This window comes from Hyperolius riggenbachi, chromosome 10 (genome assembly GCF_040937935.1).
Source record: "Hyperolius riggenbachi isolate aHypRig1 chromosome 10, aHypRig1.pri, whole genome shotgun sequence".
In the NCBI taxonomy this organism is placed as follows: Eukaryota; Metazoa; Chordata; class Amphibia; order Anura; family Hyperoliidae; genus Hyperolius; species Hyperolius riggenbachi.
The window spans coordinates 251642070-251664749 of NC_090655.1; the positions used below are offsets into that span (position 1 = coordinate 251642070).

General features: G+C 44.5%; 2 protein-coding genes across 3 annotated transcripts in view; both read right to left on the reverse strand.

Moving 5' to 3' along the window:
* LOC137535286 (zinc finger protein 585A-like) overlaps positions 1-22680 on the reverse strand; it is a 301513-nt gene that overhangs the window by 106891 nt on the left and 171942 nt on the right. The window lies entirely within an intron of this gene.
* On the reverse strand, positions 496-21590 carry LOC137535289 (zinc finger protein 420-like). Of its 2 annotated transcripts, none has more exons than XM_068257111.1 (9): positions 21542-21590; positions 20808-20927; positions 20228-20413; positions 19948-20151; positions 19687-19821; positions 19478-19601; positions 18579-18676; positions 17947-18160; positions 496-3207 (listed from the first exon to the last, which is right to left on the reverse strand). In XM_068257111.1, the coding sequence occupies exons 2-9, from the start codon at positions 20901-20903 to the stop codon at positions 1148-1150; spliced, it is 3117 nt and encodes a 1038-aa protein (XP_068113212.1). In that variant the 5' UTR covers positions 20904-20927; positions 21542-21590; the 3' UTR covers positions 496-1147. The 2 variants fall into 2 exon arrangements, with proteins under 2 accessions (XP_068113212.1, XP_068113213.1); XM_068257112.1 differs by lacking the exon at positions 21542-21590 and adding an exon at positions 21104-21149.

The following is a 22680-nucleotide window of genomic DNA, read 5'->3' on the forward strand; positions in this document are numbered from 1 at the left end:
TGTACGGGTCCCAGCTTGATGCTGTCATCAAGTCGGGACCCGGTACATGAAGATACAGATGCCTGGCATCAGTAGTGAGAGGAAGAACTGATGACAGCAATAACCAGCAGGGGTGAGTTATACTCTGCATCCACACATACCACTCTGTAGGGGCTGGGGGGCTAATGGGGGTAGGGGACCAGAAATCAGGAACCAGAGTATTTGACCCTGGTGCCTCCACCACTTGCTGCCCGAGTGATGAGCTCATCTGGAGCAACAGACTAAAATTAATGTACATGCTTCTGGCAAATCAGCAGCCAGAAACAACACGAATGTACTGTATTGCTCAGCAAAGAGTGGTTAAGCACTTTGCATGTATATCTCATTTCCCCCTCATGGACTGGAGTATTTCTGACATTTTAGCTAGGCAAAAAATAAAGAAGTGAACATAATTTCTCTTTTCTTACCCATTACAGTTGTTTTTTTGTTGTTGTTGTTAATAAAAAGATGCCACTATAGATGAAAACCACAATTTTTATTCGGCAATTCCTTCCATTTATCACAAAACTAATATTTTAATGTCACAATTTATCATGACGATCTTTGATTCTGAAACAAAGCTATATTTTTGCTACAATGGGCTCTATTCACAAAACTTTCCATAAATGTCTTATTTATCACCTTATTGATAAAAATAAAACCTTTCAGCACATTTACAAGCAAAAAAAAGAAAAAAAATCACTCAAAGTCTCAAAGTTATGTTCTTCCTGACCAACTTAATTTCAATATTACTTTCCTTACCTTAATCATATCATATTCTTGCTCTTTTGGAGCTTAAAAATGTAACAGAGATAAGGTGAAAATTGAAGAAAACAGGTGAAAAAGCATTGTGAACTATACCCAATGGGTATTCTTGAAGCAGTATCACCCCCTCCCCAGTATTAGCCCCCCAGGTATAGATAGCCAGATGTAGGTATAGATCCCACTACCTACACTAATGTGAGAATATGTACGAGTCCACAGGATTCTGTGTAAAAATGCTATAATACACACTTAGCAAGAATCAAAAGAAAGATTAAAAAAAAAAAAAGTGTTTATGGCCAAAACATTTCCCACACTCAACAGAAGTGTCTGAAAAGCAGTTGTTTCTGCCCCAAACATTTTCACACTAAGCACATGAATAGGGCTTCTCACCAGTATGAGACCTCACATGTCCGACAAGGACATCTTTCTCTCTAAAACATTTCCCACACTCAGCACATGAACAGGGCTTCTCACCAGTGTGATATCTCTCATGTCTGACAAGATGCGATTTATGCCCAAAACATTTCCCACATTCAGCACATGAATAGGGCTTCTCACCAGTGTGAGATCTCTCATGACTGACAAGGTTTGCTTTCTGCCCAAAACATTTCCCACACTCAGCACATGAATAGGGCTTCTCACCAGTATGAGATCTCTCATGTCTGACAAGGTTTCTTTTGTCTCTAAAACATTTCCCACACTCAGCACATGAATAGGGCTTCTCATCAGTATGAGACCTCACATGTACGACAAGGACATTTTTATCTCTAAAACATTTCCCACACTCTGTACATGAATAGGGCTTCTGACCAGTGTGAGATCTCTCATGTCTGACAAGTTGTGATTTATGCCCAAAACATTTCCCACATTCAGCACATGAAAAGGGCTTCTCACCAGTGTGAGATCTCTCATGACTGACAAGGTCTGCTTTCTGTACAAAACATTTCCCACACTCAGCACATGAATAGGTCTTCTCGCCAGTGTGATATCTCTCATGTCTGACAAGTTGTGATTTATGCCCAAAACATTTCCCACACTCAGCACATGAATAGGGCTTCTGACCAGTGTGAGATCTCTCATGACTGACAAGGTTTGCTTTCTGCCCAAAACATTTCCCACACTCAGCACATGAATAGGGCTTCTGACCAGTGTGAGATCTCTCATGTCTGACAAGGCTTCCTTTCTCTCCAAAACATTTCCCACACTCAGCACATGAATAGGGCTTCTGACCAGTGTGAGATCTCTCATGTCTGACAAGTTGTGATTTATGCCCAAAACATTTCCCACACTCAGCACATGAATAGGGCTTCTCACCAGTGTGAGATCTCTCATGTCTGACAAGGCTTCCTTTCTCTCCAAAACATTTCCCACACTCAGCACATGAATAGGGCTTCTGACCAGTGTGAGATCTCTCATGTCTGACAAGTTGTGATTTATGCCCAAAACATTTCCCACATTCAGCACATGAATAGGGCTTCTCACCAGTGTGAGATCTCTCATGTCTGACAAGGACATCTTTATCTCTAAAACATTTCCCACACTCAGCACATGAATAGGGCTTCTCATCAGTAGGAGACCTCACATGTCTGACGAGGACATCTTTATCTCTAAAACATTTCCTACACTCTGTACATGAATAGGGCTTCTTGCCAGTGTGACATCTCTCATGTCTGACAAGGCTTCCTTTCTCTCCAAAACATTTCCCACACTCAGCACATGAATAGGGCTTCTGACCAGTGTGAGCTTTCTCATGACTGACGAGATGTGATTTCTGCCCAAAACATTTACCACACTCAGCACATGAATAGGGCTTCTCACCAGTGTGAGATCTCTCATGTCTGACAAGGACATCTTTATCTCTAAAACATTTCCCACACTCTGTACATGAATAGGGCTTCTCACCAGTATGAGACCTCACATGTCTGACAAGGACATGTTTATCTCTAAAACATTTCCCACACTCTGTACATGAATAGGGCTTCTCGCCAGTGTGATATCTCTCATGTCTGATAAGATTTCCTTTCACTCCAAAACATTTTCCACACTCAGCACATGAATAGGGCTTCTGACCAGTGTGAGATCTCTCATGACTGACGAGATGTGATTTATGCCCAAAACATTTCCCACACTCAGCACATGAATAGGGCTTTTCACCAGTGTGAGATCTCTCATGTTTGACAAGATATGATTTCCTTACATAACATTTCCCACATATGGAACAGGAATACGATCCTCCAGTAGGGGGCGAGCTGTTTTGATTATGTGGTCCCTCAGGGTTAGATAAGTGAGGGGAGTCTGGGGGAATATTTGGGGTAACCAGGATATGTTCAGGAGACTCTTGTCCAGTGACATCATCATCCGTTGTACAGTCTGTGGATACAGAGAGACGCGTCTGTGAGAGGTTCCTGATGCCGGGACTCTGCGCTGCAAATAGAGAAACATCATCACTTCTTGTTAGAGAATTCTGAGGGGAGGAACAATTATCAATAGGGAGGGGCAGTGAGCTGCGGATAATTCTGAGTTCATGCAGGATCATGTACATTTTGAATGCAAATTTAACCTGATTGGTCCATTTTTAAGACGCATATATTTGCGGAAACGCAACCATGGGGGGAGGGGCATAGGTGGAGCCACCGGCTGATTGCTGAAATGCATCGGGAATTGGCCTGTGGTGTATGGGCAGCCAACAGATCAAATTAGAGAGAGATCTATGTCTTGGTCGAACTGCCCATACATTGCTAGACCATTACTGTTGTGATAACAGAGCTATATGTACTTATAGCAAAGAAATGTGTTATGCCTGTAGAGCAATGTGGTGTCACTTACACATTCTTATTACCATTGTATCCTCCTGTCACTCATATGCCCCTTGTAATATACCTTTATCTCTCTCTTGTTCCCATTTGTGTAAATAAAGATATTGTGATATTACACAACACTAAATTATAGGAGCTGTGAGGTAGAGGAATTATACATTTATGTCATGGAGATCCAGAACCACTAATATTACTGCAGCTGGATATAAATACATACACTCCTATAAATTCAGTATGGGCCGCATGGTGTAGTGGTTAGCGCTCTTGCCTTGGAGTGCTGGGTCACTGGTTCAAATCCCAGCCAGGTCAACATCTGTACAGAGTTTTTATGTTCTTCCCATGTCTGCGTGGGTTTCCTCCGGGCACTCCAGTTTACCCCCACATTGCCAAAACATACAGATAAGTTAATTGGCTTTCCCACAAAATTGGCCCTAGACTATGATGCATACAGTGCACGATATAGACATATGACTATGGTAGGGATTCGACTGTGAGCTCCTCTAAGGGACAATTAGTGACATGACAATATACTCTATACAGTCCTGTGAAAGATGTCGGCGCTACACAAATCCTAAATAATAATAATAGTATAGCCGTATTTCTCCTGCCATCCTTGTTTCCAATGAGGAAAAAAAATCTTCTGCACACTGCAGCTCCTATTGGGCAGGAGATCAGTGGAGGGCGGGGAGACCTCAGTACAATGTTTTTACACATCAAATTGTAGAACTCTTAGGCTGCGTTTCCACTTGAGAGTAAAAGGGACAGTTTTGTCCATTTTACTGCATTGCAAAACTCACAGTGAACGGCTCTTATTTTATATATAGAGCCATTCACACTTGCCAGTCTGCAGTGAATCCATTGTGGTAAGCAGGCCGCATTTCTGTACAGTCCGTGATGATTTAGGACAGGTGGAGGCATTCCCCATATAGCCTATGATGGTAACATGTCTGCCCCAGGCTCCATCCAGACCACAGCGGACACAACACTGTCTGCTGCCCCTGGCCACACATGATCCACGGCAGTAGCTGCAGATGGGAACCTAGCCTTATTGACGGTGACGGTCATGTCTATAAAATAGAATCATTTTTATTAAAAAAAATATTAACCATAGAAATCCTAGATTGGGCTCACTTCACAAAGCACTATCACATGTGGTAAAGCAGGAAACTGATTTGTTGAATATTTTGTGTAACGTCAATTCACTAAGGCTGTTACAGGATGGAAAACAGAAATAACCAACTAGTGAGGTAAGCAACTTACTAGTGAGGTAAATTGCTGACTTGACAGGTAAATTACCGACTAGTGAGGTAAATAACTGACTTGTGAGGTAAATAATTGACTTGTGAGGTAAATAACTTACTAGTGAGGTAAAATACAGACTGGTGAGGTAAACAACTGACTTGTGAGGTAATTAACTGACTTGTGACATAAATTACTGACTTGTGAGATAAATTACCGATGACTAGTGAGGTCAATTACTGACTTATGAGGTACACAAGTCCTGGCCAAAAGTTTTGAGACTGTCAAAAATATGAGTTTTCACAAAGTTTGCTTCTAAACTGCTTTTAGATCTTTTTTTTCAGTTGTTTTTGTGATGTACTGAAATATAATTATAAGCACTTCATACGTTTCAAAGGTTTTTTATTGACAATTACATGAGATTTATGCAGAGTCAGTATTTGCCGTGTTGGCCCTTCTTTTTCAGGACCTCTGCAATTCGACTGGGCATGCTCTCAATCAACTTCTGGGCCAAATCCTGACTGATAGCAACCCATTCTTTCATAATCACTTCTTTGAGTTTCTCAGAATGAGTTGGTATTTGTTTCTCCACCTGCCTCTTGAGGAATGACCATAAGTTCTCAATGGGATTAAGATCTGGGGAGTTTCCAGGCCATGAACCCAAAATTTCAACATTTTGGTCCCCGAGCCACTTAGTTATCACTTTTGCCTTATGACACTGTGCTCCATCATGCTGGAAAATGCATTGTTCTTCACCAAACTGTTGTTGGATTGCTGGAAGAAGTTGCTGTTGTGTTTTGGTACCATTCTTTATTCATGGCTGTGTTTTTTGGCAAAATTGTGAGCGAGTCCACTCCCTTGGATGAGAAGCAACCCCACACATGAATGGTCTAAGGATGCTTTACTGTTAGCATGACACAGGACTGATGGTAGCGCTCACCTTTTCTTCTCCTGACAAGCCTTTTTCCATATGCCCAAAACAATTGGAAAGTGGCTTCATCTGAGAATATGACTTTGCCCCAGTCCTCAGCAGTCCATTCACCATACTTTCTGCAGAAGATCAATCTGTCCCTGATGTTTTTTTGGGAGAGAAGTGGCTTCTTTGTTGCCCTTCTTGGCACCAGGCCATCTTCCAAAAGTCTTTGCCTCACTGTCCGTGCAGATGCGCTCACACCTGCCTGCTGCCGTTCCTGAGCAACCTCTGCACTGGTTGCACTCCGATCCCACAGCTGAATCCTCTTTAGGAGATGATCCTGGTGCTTGCTGGACTTTCTTGGACGCCCTAAAGCCTTCTTAACAAGAATTGAACCTCTTTCCTTGAAGTTTTTGATGATCCTATAAATTGTTTATTTATGTGCAATCTTAGGAGCCACAATATCCTTGCCTGTGAAGCCATTTTTATGCAACGCAATGATGGCTGCATGTGTTTCTTTTCTGGTCACTATGGTTAACAATGGAAGATCAATGATTTCAAGCATCACCCTCCTTTTAACATGTCAAGTCTGCCATTCTAACCCAATCAGCCTGACATAATGATCTCCAGCCTTGTGCTCATCAACATTGTCACTTGCGTTAACAAGTTGATTACTGAAATGATCTCAGTAGGTCCTTTAATGACAGCAATGGAATGCAGTGGAAAGGTATTTTGGGGATTCAGTTAATTTCCATGGCAAAGAAGGACTATGCAATTCATCTGAACACTCTTCATAACATTCTGGAGTATATGCAAATTGCTATTATAAAAACTTAAGCACCAACTTTTCTAATTTCCAAAATTTTTTACAGTCTCAAAACTTTTGGCCAGGAGTGCAAATAACTGACTTGTGAGGTAAATTACTGACTTGTGAGGTAAATTACTGACTTATGAGGTAAATATATTACTTGTGACGTAATGAACTGACTTGTGAAGTAAATTACTGACTAGTAAGATAAATAACTGACTTGTGACGTGAATAACTGACTTGTGATGTGAATAACTGACTTGTGTCAGTAGCTTACAAACAGCCATTCAGAAGGTTAAAGAAGGGAGAAAACAGATCAGAGAAATAGGGAAAAGTAATTAAACTTTTCATGATTAATTTTCTTATTTCCTTGAAAACATGTTTCTCTAATTTCCCAATATTATTATGTAGTCATGAAAATGGCAAGAATATACAGAGCAGTTACACAACAAGGACATAGACAGTGCTTATCCTTGCACTACATATGCCGAGTAAGAACCCAGCATCCCAATGAGTGAAGACAAATGGGCAGTAGAAGGTCTTGCTAACAAGGCTCCAGGAAGTGCTGGGATTCTAGTGGGGCTTCTGAAAAGCTGGCATGAGGATGCCGTTGGCAATTTGCCATTAAATATGGAAAACACAAGAGTGGTGTCAGGTATAGCAGTATTACCTCACCAGCGGAGAGTGCTGCGGCCGCGGCTTCCGCGTCTGACGTCACCCCGGCGGCTGCCGCGTCCTCTCAGACATCTTGCACAGCCTTTGGCAGGACAGGTCTCTCCTCTGCACATCAGATTAGGTCAGCACGCACGCGGCCGGGGCAGCAGGACCTTTATAATCTGAGGAGACGGGTCAGCTGATCTTGCGGTCAGCTGACACCAACCTGCCAATCACACGCTGCTGATTGGTTCAGCCCTCTGGGCGGGCGGCTTGAATTTGCTTTCTGTATTGTCTGTTGTTGCGAATACTTCGTGTTAGCGCTCAGACCTTTGATAGCTGTAATCAGTAGTGAAAAACATACCAATTGTATTTATTTGTGTATGACTCTTTGCCTGCTCTGACTATTCTTTCTGCCTTGTGATTCTGTACCTCTGCTCATCTGATCTTGTTGCCGACTTTTTGCCTGAACTTCACTCTGAGCCTGCTTATCGATTCTGTACCTCAATCTGCCCGTTTGTTGCCTACCTGTTCTGTCTGACTATTCTCTCTCACCAGTGGGCCCTCGCCACTGGTGAGGTTACCGCAGAGTTACTATCAGTAACTTACTGTTTGCACCAATCACTACACTTGTGCAATAAAGCTTGACGTTACCTGTATAATATATCTGTATTATTGGTGATACTGCAGATCACCAAATAATCAGATATCTGAAGTCTTGCTGACACTGCGTTGTTACATAACAACAGACCAATAAAGTATGGAGGCTCAGATTCAAGCATTAACTGCAGCTGTGGAGCAGTTAAATGCTACTGTGACATCACAACAGGCTCAGTTGAACGTTTTGACTAAGGCTATAAGTCGTTCACAGAGATCTGCATCATCATCGCCTCCCTCTCTGGTCCATGAGCCTAAGATGGCTCTACCTGAAAAATTTTCAGGGCATAAGTCAGATTTTAGAAATTTCAGAAACAGGTGTAAATCGTACTTTGAAATGAGGCCCATTGCATCAGGCTCCGAACTACAGCGGGTAACCTTGATTAAAACCCTGCTGTCGGGGGACTCGCAAATCTGGGCCTATAATTTACCTGAGGGTCATGAGGCTTTGGGATCGTTCAGGCTTTCTTTGATGCCATGGAGGTCATATACGATGACCCAGACATTGCAGCCACGGCAGAAAGAAATTTAAAGAGACTTCGCCAAGGGCATGGGACTGTGGAAGATTATGCCTCGCAGTTTAGGAAATGGGCGGTCTCTTCTAGATGGGAACACTACGCGTTGCTAGATTGTTTCCTGTCAGGGTTGTCAGATTCAGTTTCAGACATCATGATCAGTCACCCTGAGCCCAAAACTTTGGATGAAGCTATTGCTTTAGCCGTAAAAATTGATCGCAAGGTACGGTACTATAAACAGGGCAGGTCACGTGGTACTCCTAGAACTGTCGTTTCCACACCTTCGGTTACGACTACTTTGGATGAACCAATGCAGATCAGTCACTCAAAGTTGTCGGAGTCTGAAAAGACCAGAAGGCGAAAGGAGGGCCTCTGTTTATATTGTGTGGAAAAAGGGCATCTCATACAAAATTGCAGCAAGAAGGCGGAAAACTTCTCCGCCTAGGTGTAGTTGGAGGTACTACCCTAGGCGAAACTGTTTTACCTCCGAAGTTTTCTAAGATGTTATTGCCTTGTTCTGTTACGTGGAAAGATCAAGTCTTTTGCACACAGGCCTTTGTTGACTAGGGCTCTGCAGCTAACTTTATTGACTTGAGTCTGGCCTCTAAGTGGGAAATTCCCATTCTTCCCTTAGACAGGCAGATATACGTAACCACCATTGATGATTCTCCACTGCAGAACAAGCAACCTCTCTCACAAACTCCTCTCCTCACTTGTCATGTAGGAGTTTTGCATAGAGAGGAGTTGCAATTTTATGTATTAAAGATGTTGTCACCCATGATTGTCCTAGGGCTCCCATGGTTACGTCAACACTCACCTCAGATTGACTGGAACATAGGGCAATTGCTGGCCTGGTCCCCAACCTGTCAATCTTCTTGTTTAGAAAAAATTACCCTGTGTTCCACTGGGGTTCAGGTGGAGGGTGTTCCTTCCTCATATTCAGAGTTCTCGAACGTTTTTTGCCCACAAGCTGCTGATCAGCTTCCCCCGCATAGAGAGTTTGATTGCCCTATTGAGTTGAGACCGGGTACCATGCCTCCCAGGGGACACTTGTACAACCTCTCAGGTCCAGAACAACTTGCCATGAAAGAGTACATCAAGGAGAACCTTGAAAAGTCACCATCAGGGGCGGGTTTTTTCTTTGTCCAAAAAAAGGATGGTGGGCTTCGCCCGTGCATCGATTATCGTGCTCTGAACAAGATAACAATTCCCAACCGCTATCCTTTACCTTTGATCGACGATTTATTTTCCCAAGTTTCTGGGGCGCAAGAGTTCTCTAAACTGGACCTGAGAAGGGCGTATAATTTGATCCGAATCAGACAGGGGGATGAATGGAAGACTGCCTTCAACACACCCAATGGGCATTACGAGTACTTAGTGATGCCCTTCGGGCTGTGTAATCCCCCCGCAGTATTTCAAGAATTTGTAAATTAAATTTTTAGGGACGTACTGGGACGCTTCGTGGTTGTCTACTTAGATGACATCTTGATATTTTCCCACAACCTCAGGGAACACAGGGATCATGTGAAATATGTTTTACTAAAACTCCGAGAAAATAACCTGTATGCAAAACTAGAAAAATGTCTGTTTGAGGTGACTGAGGTCGCCTTCTTGGGGTACATCATCTCTACTGATGGTTTGTCAATGGACCCCAAGAAAGTTTCTGCAGTGTTAGAGTGGCCACAACCTGCTGGTTTGAAGGCCCTTCAACGCTTTTTAGGTTTTGCTCTCGTCTTGAGCCCTGATTTTATTTGGGGCTTAGCTATAGAGCACATATTTCAGGTGCTGGTGCACTTATATTAAGAATGTATATACACCACTTTTGTGGTTACCTTTATAGTGTGATATATATGTGTTGTTGTTGTTTTTTGTGTTTTCTTTTTTGCCAACACTTTAGGTTTGGTATACATATATTTTTTCAATTTTGAATAAAGCTCGTGTCTCCTCCCCCCTCTGTCCCGCCCCGTTGACACCTCTGTAGTGGGCGGTTGTCATGCGGCTGCTTGGCCGGAGGCCTTTGCTTCCGGGTTCGCCGAGGTGAGGCGCATTTGCGCTCCAGCGGCGAACGGGATGCATAATTGGGCCTCCTGTTTGGGCGGTGCGAGTCTGTGAGCGCCCGCCTTCTGGCGCGTGCTCACGTATGGTTCTCCGGCTCTGCAGCCATGGAGCGCGTCATGCGCTCCAGTGACTACGCATCCACGCCTCCCGCAGTGTGGTGAGGCGAAACGGGGGGCGTGTTCGGGGCTGGGAGGAGGGAGCTGGTCACATGGGGAGGCTTAAGAACGCCATTATGGCGTCTTGCCTTCCAGAGTTTGCTGTTTTGCCTTTTAAAAGGCCGCCAGAGGCGGCGAAACATGTCAGGCGGTTAGCAGCAACTGGGTTTCCTCTCCACCACCACCCCTGACCCATGACTGATCCATTTTTGGCTGGCTTTGCGGAGGATATATCCCAGTAGGACTGGTAACTATACTGGGTTTCATTTCCATGGCTGTGTAACTTCTACATGCTGCATCTATTGGCTGAATACGCTTGTGCCTCTGCTTCCACTGCATGAACTTTTTACTAGAAGCCTTCTGCCTTGCTGTGCTTGTGCCTCACTAGGTTTATGCCTGGCTATATGTATGTTGGAACATTGCCATACATCTTCTCAGTAAACAGCTGACTTTAAGTCTCTGCATATGTCACATGCTGCTATGCTGGTGGTATAATTCAACGGCTGGGCTGCTTTGTCCTCAAGGAAATCTCCTGATTCAATCGAGAATCTATCTGTGGCCTCTCCTGGATAACATCTTTTCAGGATTACATCTTTCACCAGCGACCCCTACGAGTGGGGGGGTCATTGTTTTAAAGCAACAGAGTGTGCTTGTGTCCTATTCACCATTCATCTAGTGAAATACGACATCTTTCAGTCATTTTCCTCCAGCATATATATACATATATACATTTTTCATTTTTTCCATCTTGGCGCCCTTTCATTTTGGATCAGTGGGGACTGCAGCCCCATTCATGAAGGGTCAGGGAGCTGTGTGGATTGTTAGCCCTATTTTTTGATTTGGTTTTATTGAATTTTATGCATTTATGTATATTGGAATAGGGGTAATGAGGGGTTGATATTTTTGTATGAGTATATTTATACATGTTTATATATATTGTTTAATAAAGTATTTTTTCTTATCTTCATGCACCAAAGAGCCAATTCTCTTTCTTGTTTATCTTATTAAGTTTAACATCATTTGTAGGCAAACTATTTGAGGGGTTACTAGAGATACTATACAAGACTTCATAGTAGAAAATAATCTTATATCTCAGCATCAGCATGGGTTTACTAAAGACAGGTCCTGTTTGACTAACATGCTCAGCTTTTATGAGGTAGTGAACGCTAATGTGGATATTGGGAATGCTGTAGATGTGATATACTTGGACTTTGCTAAGGCCTTCGACACTGTTCCCCACAAAAGTCTGGTGCAAAAGTTGAGGATGCAAGGACTGGGGAAGAGTCTGTGGATAGGGAACCGGCTAATGGACAGAAAAAAAAGAGTTGTGGTCAATGGATCATACTCAAAATGGGTGACTGTTAGCAGTGGAGTCCCACAGGGGTCAGTACTGGGTCCAGAGCTCTTCAATTTCTTTATTAATGACCTAGTAGATGCAGTAGAAAGCAATGTTGCTATTTTTGCAGATGATACAAAATTGTGCAGAATCATCAACTCTAAGGAAGATAATGACATATTGCAGCAGGATCTGGATAGGATGGCTATATGGGCACATAAATGGCAGATGAAATTCAATGTTGAAAAATGTAAAAAGTCATGCATTTTGGTCATACCAATGGTCTAGCACCATACAAAATAAACAGGATAGAGATGGGGACATCAAACTTGGAGAAGCACTTAGGAGTACTCATCGACAAGTTAAATAATCGTATTCAATGCCAAGCTGCTGCAGCTAAAGCTATTAACATTTTGGGATGCATTAAAAGGGAAATAAAAACTCAAGATGCTAGCATTATATTGCCACTGTTTAACGCTCTAGTAAGGCCACACCTGGAATATGGAATTCAGTTTTGGGCACCACATTACAGGAAAGATATTGCAGTTTTAGAGCAGGTGCAGAGACGAACAACAAAATTGATACGAGGGATGGAAGGTCTTACTTACCAAGAAAGGTTAGATAAACTGGGTTTATTTAGTCTGGAGAAAAGATGCCTTAGAGGGCATCTAATTAACATGCATAAATACATCAGAGGGCAATATAAAAGCTTGGTGGATGAGCTTTTTGTCGCTAAACTTTCACAAAGGATTAGTGGACATGATTTGCGCATGGAAGAAAAACGTTTTAGCCATTTATTTAGGAAAGGGTTTATTTAGGAAGTAGTTATGGCAAATTCTATACCTGCATTTAAAGGGGGCTTAGATGCTTTCCTTGCATTGAAAGACATCCATGGCTTTAATTACTAGGTAATGCCCAGTGGTGTTGATCCAGGAATTTTATCTGATTGCCATCTGGAGTTGTGAAGGAATTTTTTCCCTTTTGGGGCTAATTGGACCATGCCTTGTAAGGGTTTTTCGCCTTACTCTTGATCAACAGGGATATGCTGAGTTGGAGTGGAGACCAATCACTTATTGGTAAAGGCTCCTCTCATATGGACGGATGGTGGGCCGATGTACACAGCTGTCTATGGAGAAGACTTGGATTAGGGAAAGTTGTGTGAAAAGAAACCAGTGTCCCCTATTTTGGGTAATGGTAATTATGGCTGACCTCTACTACAAAAGGGGGAGGATTTAAAGAGGCCCAGTGATGTCACAGAGAACTAGAACCACTAAGAGAGACAGATGATTTGCATATTTACCCATGATGCATTATGGGGGTAACCTCCTGCTCACATAAAGCTGAACACTAGGAAGGGGAATTTGTGCTTTGCATTCGTTTTTCTGTAGAGAAGCTTTTGGTTCTTTTTAGCCTGTTACAAGAATATTAGTGGTTTTATATCTGCATAACTTGTATAAGTAATACCTCAGCTTCCCCAATCCTGTAACCCCCCTGAGCTCATAACAGCCCCTCATTCCTCCTGATAGCCTGGCTGTGATTGGAGCTCGCTTTCCATTGAGAGGGTTCCAGAGACCACCTCATACTCATTTATGAAGTGTGATAATAAGATGATAATTTCCCCAAACTGAGACACGTGTGCCTGTAATGCTTCCCTATACTGGAATTGCTACAGTTGCATCCATTGCTCCAAATACAAGCTGTACACAAGTTGGAACTACATTTACATCAACTTGAGAAAACTAGCAAATCAGTGGGCAGCTCTAGTGATTTGTGCAGCAATCTGTACACACTGCTGGATATTGCAGCTATGAGGGTGTCACTCCCTCCTGGTCAGAGACTCTGTTGGGCAGCTCTAGTGATTTCTGCAGCAATCTGTACACACTGCTGGTTATTGCAGCTTTGAGGGTGTCACTCCCTCCTGGTCAGAGTCTCTGTTGGGCAGCTCTAGTGATTTGTGCAGCAATCTGTACACACTGCTGGTTATTGCAGCTTTGAGGGTGTCACTCCCTCCTGGTCAGAGTCTCTGTTGGGCAGCTCTAGTGATTTCTGCAGCAATCTGTACACACTGCTGGTTTTCGCAGCTATGAGGGTGTCACTCCCTCCTGGTCAGAGTCTCTGTTGGGCAGCTCTAGTGATTTGTGCAGCAATCTGTACACACTGCTGGTTATTGCAGCTATGAGGGTGTCACTCCTTCCTGGTCAGAGTCTCTGTTGGGCAGCACTAGTGATTTGTGCAGCAATCTGTACACACTGCTGGTTATTGCAGCTATGAGGGTGTCACTCCCTCCTGGTCAGACTCTCTGTTGGGCAGCTCTAGTGATTTCTGCAGCAATCTGTACACACTGCTGGTTTTCGCAGCTATGAGGGTGTCACTCCCTCCTGGTCAGAGTCTCTGTTGGGCAGCTCTAGTGATTTGTGCAGCAATCTGTACACACTGCTGGTTATTGCAGCTATGAGGGTGTCACTCCCTCCTGGTCAGAGTCTCTGTTGGGCAGCACTAGTGATTTGTGCAGCAATCTGTACACACTGCTGGTTATTGCAGCTATGAGGGTGTCACTCCCTCCTGGTCAGACTCTCTGTTGGGCAGCTCTAGTGACTTGTGCAGCGATCTGTACACACTGCTGGTTATTGCAGCTATGAGGGTGTCACTCCCTCCTGGTCAGAGTCTCTGTTGGGCAGCTCTAGTGATTTCTGCAGCAATCTGTACACACTGCTGTTTTTCACAGCTATGAGGGTGTCACTCCCTCCTGGTCAGAGTCTCTGTTGGGCAGCTCTAGTGATTTGTGCAGCAATCTGTACACACTGCTGGTTATTGCAGCTATGAGGGTGTCACTCCCTCCTGTTCAGAGTCTCTGTTGGGCAGCACTAGTGATTTGTGCAGCAATCTGTACACACTGCTGGTTATTGCGGCTTTGAGGGTGTCACTCCCTCCTGGTCAGAGTATCTGTTGGGCAGCTCTAGTGATTTCTGCAGCAATCTGTACACACTGCTGGTTTTCGCAGCTATGAGGGTGTCACTCCCTCCTGGTCACAGTCTCTGTTGGGCATCTGGTCGACACTTACAATTCCCGCAGTTGATCTATATCAGGGGTGCCCACACTTTTTCGGCTCGCGAGCTACTTTTAAATTTGCCGAGGCCAGGAGATCTACCAACGTCTCAAATGCTAAGCACGCCCCCCCCCCCCCCGCGTAGGTTAGCCAGGTATATGTGCCTGCAGCATACATAGGTTGCGTGCCCTCAGTGTAGGTTAGCCAGGTATATGGGCCCTCAGTGTAGGTTAGCCAGGTATATGGGCCCTCAGTGTAGGTTTGCCAGGTATATGGGCCCTCAGTGTAGGTTTGCCAGGTATAGGGGCCCTCAGTGTAGATTAGCCAGGTATAGGGGCCCCCAGTGTAGATTAGCCAGGTATAGGGGCCCCCAGTGTAGGTTAGCCAGGTATAGGGGCCCCCAGTGTAGGTTAGCCAGGTATAGGGGCCCCCAGTGTAGGTTAGCCAGGTATAGGGGCCCCCAGTGTAGGTTAGCCAGGTATAGGGGCCCCCAGTGTAGGTTAGCCAGGTATAGGGCCCCCCAGTGTAGGTAAGCCAGGTATAGGGCCCCCCAGTGTAGGTTAGCCAGGTATAGGGCCCCCCAGTGTAGGTTAGCCAGGTATAGGGCCCCCCAGTGTAGGTTAGCCAGGTATAGGTCCCTTCAGTGTAGGTTAGCCAGGTATAGGGCCCCCCAGTGTAGGTTAGCCAGGTATAGGGCCCCCCAGTGTAGGTTAGCCAGGTATAGGGCCCCCCAGTGTAGGTTAGCCAGGTATAGGGCCCCCCAGTGTAGGTTAGCCAGGTATAGGTCCCTTCAGTGTAGGTTAGCCAGGTATAGGGCCCCCCAGTGTAGGTTAGCCAGGTATAGGGCCCCCCAGTGTAGGTTAGCCAGGTATAGGGCCCCCCCAGTGTAGGTTAGCCAGGTATAGGGCCCCCCAGTGTAGGTTAGCCAGGTATAGGGCCCCCCAGTGTAGGTTAGCCAGGTATAGGGCCCCCCAGTGTAGGTTAGCCAGGTATAGGGCCCCCCAGTGTAGGTTAGCCAGGTATAGGGCCCCCCAGTGTAGGTTAGCCAGGTATAGGGCCCCCCAGTGTAGGTTAGCCAGGTATAGGGCCCCCCAGTGTAGGTTAGCCAGGTATATGTACCTGCAGGCGGAGGAGAAGAGGCGGCGAGGAGAGACTCTGGCAGGCCAATGGGAGGTAGGAGAGAAGCGGCGGCGAAGAGAGAGGCGGCGCGGCCGCTACGTCATGGCTGGGGGCGGCGCCGGGCACGTTACACACGCACATTACACAGGCTGCCCTCCGCCGCCCCCAGCCATGACGCAGCGGACGCGCCGCCTCTCTCCTCCCTCTCTCCGCCTGCATGCATTCTATTGGCCAGCGGCCAGCAGCTAAACACGAGCTGCTGGCCGCAACAAACATTAACGAGACGCGGCCAAGAGGCCGCGATCTACCAAGGAGGCGGTCGCGATCTACCGGTAGATCGCGATCGACCTATTGGGCAGCCCTGATCTATATGATTCTACTAGCTGACCTAAGTTTAAAAAACGGGCTCTAGGTCTGTCATCGCCGCATGTCACTACGCACATGCCTGCCGTGCACACACACCAGCCCGCCCCTTGGCTCCGTCCTCTTCTGTAAGCCGCGCATCGCTCCCTCTCAGTGTCTCTGCATTCCTGTACATGCGCAGAGCGCAAAAACACACACGGACATGGGACGCAGAGACACAGGGGTTTTATTAGGTAGGATAACATGAATAAGCTGCTGTTTTATACCTCAGTGTTTCTGGATGTGTGTCTGGATTGTCAGAGAAGTAAGGGAATTATTTGCAGGTTTACTGACTGTCCTGACGTAATGCATTATTATTTTAACTGTGTAGCCAGTAAACACATGGCTTCCATATTACTGCTCCCATTTGTGTAGCTGGTGATGTGAGCCACACTTTGATCAGGCAAAGTTCCCCAAATGTCACCAGTTGCCTCCACTAGGGCTATGGTAATTAAAAGGAACCCGAGGTGAGAGACCTATGGAAGCTGCCATATTTATTTCCTTTTAAACAATACAAGTTACCTGGCAGTCCTGCTGATCTTTCAGGTCAGTAGGGTCTAAATCACACACCTGAAACAAGCATGCAGCTAATCTTGTCAGGGTGTATAACCCCCCAAACACACACACACAGTGATCTATACTGTGCCCAGCAGGGACATATTTCTTATAAGTCTATAGCATAACGTGTTCCTGACTGCTTGTCTGCTATATCCTCTTTCATGATCTTTCGCTTCTTAAAGCGGAATATAACCCTGCATTTCAACTTTGCTCTAAAACATTATTTACAGTATATTATATGCAACCAGCATTTTTTTTTTTTACTAGACCAGCATTGGAAGGGTTACACAGAGCTTTAAAGATCCTGGAGATTTCTGCAGAGGCATCCGAAGCTGGCATAGATACATTTTGTTTACATAAATGTATCTAAGTGTTTAATTTGACTCACTCTCTCTGACTGAGAAGGAGCTGGAGGACAGCCAAAGAGTGTGTAACATTCAACACTTAGATACATTTATGTAAACATAATGTATCTATGTCAGCTTCGGATGCGTCTGCAGAAATCTCCAGGAACTTTAATGCTCTGTGTAACCCTTCCAATGCTGTTCTAGTAAAAAAAAAATGCTGGTTGCATATAATATACTGTAAATAATGTTTTAGAGCAAAGTTGAAATGTACGGTTATATTCCGCTTCAAAACTAATGAGTAAAACAGAACTAATCATTTTTCCACCGTCTCCATCATGTCCATCATGTTTCCACCGTATTAATAATGTCACTTTTGTCACTGTAATTACCAACTATTTTGTATCAATTTAGAATTTTGCATATTGGTATACTATTGTCTGCGTTATTATGTACCCCATGTTTGTTTCTTGCTTTGCACAGCGCCACGGAATATGTTGACACTTTATAAATCAAAAATAATATCTAATATTTATCACTCACCAAAGCTCATCCCTGTAATAATGTCTTCCTCCTTAGATGTCCCCATCATGTCACCCTCCTCCATAGACTGCTGATCACTCCTCACATACGTCTCTTCTTTCTCTTTACTTGTCCTCATCATTCTACCCTCCTCCATAGACTGCTGATCACTCCTCACATACGTCTCTTCTTCTTCCTCTTTAACTACAAGATTTGCATGTCTCAGTTCTCCACCCTATGAGCACAAAATTAGAGTTACTATAACATGTAACACCGGAGCAGTGCTTTTCAGCGCTGCTAGATTTGGGCGCAGCCAGCGCCGCCATAGACTATAAAGGGAATCAGTCTATAGCGGCGCTCAGTGAGTAACATCGGCGCCGCCAGAAGACGGAGCCGAGGTTGCTTAAAAATCACAATAATTCGGCCTCCAGCAATTGCTGTAAGCCGAATTATTTCATTTCCCCACTATCCATGGCAGCCTGGAGGGGGAATAGTAATTAAAACGGCCCGGACTTGTGCAGAAGCAGGACCAGCCATATAACAGCTGGATCCTGCGCCCAAGTCAAATGTACTCTGTAACACAGATGAGAGCATAAACAAAAGAAACACTGCCCCGCAGTTTGGTGTCTCTGATGACCCTCAGCCCCACCTACCCGATAATGGTGGGGGATGGTGTGACCTTCCTGTTGACAATCCTGGGAATAAAGAGGACCTGTACATCTCTCTGGTGGGTTTCTGTTACTGGATTCATCTGTAGGAAACAAACACACTGAATTCATTGGGTCCAATCCAATTCACTTTTTCCCCTTAGTTTTCTGCTAGGTGATATTTTCTTATTATAAATAAAATGTGCTTTAAAGCCACCAGCAAGCAATAAAATACTCAGAAAAACCTTGACAGTACCTTTTCACCTACTTTTTGAATTTCAAAGTGCAAAAGTTACTTTAAACAGTAGATGTAAAGTAATCTCCTAAGAGAAAAGTGAATTGGATCACACTCATTGGGGTTGATTCATCAATCTGCGCTGCTAAAGCAGCGCAGCTTAATGACAGGAGCGCAAGCTTCGCGCATGCTATGCTGCAATAGTGCACCTAGCCCTCGCTGGTAAACTTACGAACGGTAGATAGAAACAAAGTATCCGGGCACCAGTTACAGCAGAAGTGATGCTATACAATCTTTAATCCATCCCCATCAAACTGACATACAATGAAATGTGCAGGTCTCACACCGGATACTTTGTTTCTATCTACCGTTCTTCTGTATGGCTGATTGATCTGGAGGCACAGTTACTCAATCGGTTACTCCCGGTGGTTGCCAGTTTATACATCTTGTGCCAATCACTGCTACTCTTTGTTTATAGCTGGTAAACTTACGCTCGATTCTCCGAACTAACGGGTGCTTGACCGAGCCGCCCTGAACTCCAGCGGGTCCAGTGGCTGTAATGGACTTGATTCAAGCACTTTGATTGTCCCAGTAGGCTGCAGTGCAGCTTGATGAATCAACCCCATTGTCTGCACCTGATTGTCAACAAGAGATAAAATTCTCCTCTTACCCGGTGATGTGAGGGGAGGCTGATTCTCCATCATGGTGTCCTTGTAGAGGCCCCTGTGTCCTTCTATATACTGCCACTCCTCCATGGAGAAACAGACAGTGACATCCTGACACCTTATAGGAACCTGACACACACAATGATACAGTCACCACACAGACACACCCCTTGCTGTTACTGAATAATCTCCCATAATTCCCAGCACTGCTCACCTCTCCTGTCAGCAGCTCCATCATCTTTTCGGCGATTTCCAGAATCTTCTGCTTGTTATTTACATTAGATATCAGGGAGTGAGGTGGGGGCACTGTGATGGTCGCATGATAACCAGACTTCACCGGAAAATAACTCTGTAAAGAAAGACCAAAAATAATATTATGTGACCTCTCAGGATCTTCCACACCCCTTTGGTCAGTGGAATGTTTTATTAATAGAAAGAATTAAAATGCCATGTGATCTCCCAGAATCCTCCTCACCTCTCCAGTAAGTAGGTTGATGATCTCTAAGGTGAGGTTTAGGATTGCCTCATTCAAATCAATCTTCTTTCTTTCCATCTTGACAACACTCAAGCGTCTCTGATACTCCATCATGATGTCCTTGTAGAGGTCCCTGTGTCCTTCTATGTACTGCCACTCCTCCATAGAGAAATAGATGGTGACATCCTGACACCTTATAGGAACCTGACACACACAAAGTTACAGTCACCACCCAGAAAACACCCCTTGCTGATGTCCCATAATTCCTAGCAATGCTCACCTCTCCTGTCAGCAGCTCCATCATCTTCCTGATAACTTCCAGAATCTTCTTCCTCTTCCTCCACTGTGGTGTCAGGGAATATGGCATAAGGCAGTAATGATGGGACAATGGGATGGGAGATAGTATGTGCAGAGAGTCCTGCGGCGTTAATGGTGCAACAGATGCAATTTTTGATAAATTAAACCCCTAGTAAAAGAGAGAAAATAACCGTTAAGGCTGTATTTCCACAAGGCTATGACATTTTGCATGCAATTTTCCATATGTAAATGGTAATGCTAGCTTATGCAACCATCTAGCGTAAATGACAATCATTACATGGGAAATGGATGCAGAGTCCAAAATAATGCATGCCGTCAGTTTTTTTTTTAAAGCACTTGAAGGTACGCAGAACACCGTACATATTCATAATATAGAAACTAGCATATACACTTGCTGTGCATTTTTCCATAGCAGAAAAAAGCTAGGATTTTCATTATTAAAAAGGTATATAAAATCCATATCCTCATCACCTCTCTGGTCAAGTGTGTTTTATGAATAGAGATAAGAGTGATGTCATGTGACCTCCCAGAATCTTCCTCACCTCTCCAGTCAGCAGATAGATGATCTCCAGGGTGCAGTTGAGTATCCTCTCAGTCATGTGACTCTGGTCCTCATTCATCCTCAGTGATGCGGTCATGTGATCTGTACAGGATGCTGCTGCCTTTAAATAGATAAGTGAAGGATAATCTAGGCTGTACAGTTGAAAGTGGTGAAACTACAGATACAGATACAGGTTTCCCCTCCCCGAGCACTGAGTGCATATTGTGAGGGCATATTGTGAGGGACTGATCCATGCCGACAGTTAAAATACCAGTATTACCATTATTATAAACGTACCTGTGCCAGCTCTCCCAATTCCTGTCATTGTAGGGCCATGCAGAGTATCCCAGGAAAGCATAACAAAGTTGGTCTATAGCTACCTGTGCACTATACAGCGTGCTGCAGTCCTGTCCTCCCTTTGCCAATTCTGTCTGTGCTACAGTAGAAGCAGTGGCTGAATAACGTCATCTCCACTCACACAGGGGACCGGGCTCATATCCTGACTGGAGCAGCAGCTGATCAGTAAGGGGGCCGGGGGTAAATCTCCCTGATGCTACAGGGTGGCTGCTGTGTATCCCCATAGTGGCTGCAGCTCCCCTATTGCTATACAAGTGTTACTGTTTATTATACCGACACACATATAGAGACACACTGCTCTCATACCCATCTTACAAACCTGCACAATTGCCATAAATCTACCATTTGCTAGTACTATAACAAAAATCTTACAATTACCTCTTCCAACCACTGTTCCCTCCGATTCCTATTATGTTATATCACTTCCTGTCTGTGGATTAATTACTTCCTATCTGTGCGCTCCTCCTGGGAGAGGCCATCTTGTGGTGAAAAGGCTAACTGCAGGTTGCTGCTGCTGCTGCTGCTGCTGCTGCTACTGTTGCTCTACCTGTCACTGCAAAACATTCTAATCTACAGACGCCTTATATTACATTATTACAGTTGCAGGATATGTAGAGCTGCAATATAGATGTGGCTCCATATTTACAGGAAGTAACAGTTTCTTGCAACAAGAGAAGAAAAATAACATTTATATTGCGCTATTCTCCGGGGCAGCACGGTGGCGTAGTGGTTAGCTCTCTCGCTTTGCAGCGCTGGGTCCCTGGTTAAAATCCCAGCCAGGGCACTATCTGCAAAGAGTTTGTATGTTCTCTCCGTGTCTGCGTGGGTTTCCTCCGGGCACTCCGGTTTCCTCCCACATTCCAAAAACATACAGATAAGTTAATTGGCTCCCCCTAAAATTGGCCCAAGACAACAGTACTTACAATACATAATATAGACATATGGCAATGGTAGGGATTAGATTGTGAGCTCCTTTGAGGGACAGTTAGTGACAAGACAAAATATATATATATATATATATATATATATATATATATATATATATATATATATATATATATATACACTGTACAGCGCTGCGTAATATGTCGGCGCTATATAAATACTAAATAATAATAATAATAATTCTCCAGGCAGACTCAAAGCGCTTGAGCTGCAGCCACTAGGGCGCATTCATTATGGTAAGAAGAGATGTGGAAGGCACTGAGCTTGCAAAAGATATATTCACACAATGAGAGCTAGCACATATAGTATTCGCAACAGCAGACAAGGAACAACTGACAGGCCAGATCTATATATACTTGGAGCGCTCCTCAGCTCCACCCCTATCACTCAGCCAATCAGAAGAGTGACTGAGGACTGCCCTTCTACTTGCATAAAGGTCCTGCCGTTTTGCGCGCGCGCGTAAGACTCAGCCTCTGAGTGTTAGAGAGGCTCTGCCCAATGTCCGCATCAACATGAGAGTTAGCAGCTGCCGGCTGGGTCGCGGGAACCGCCGCCATGCCGCCGGCCGCGGC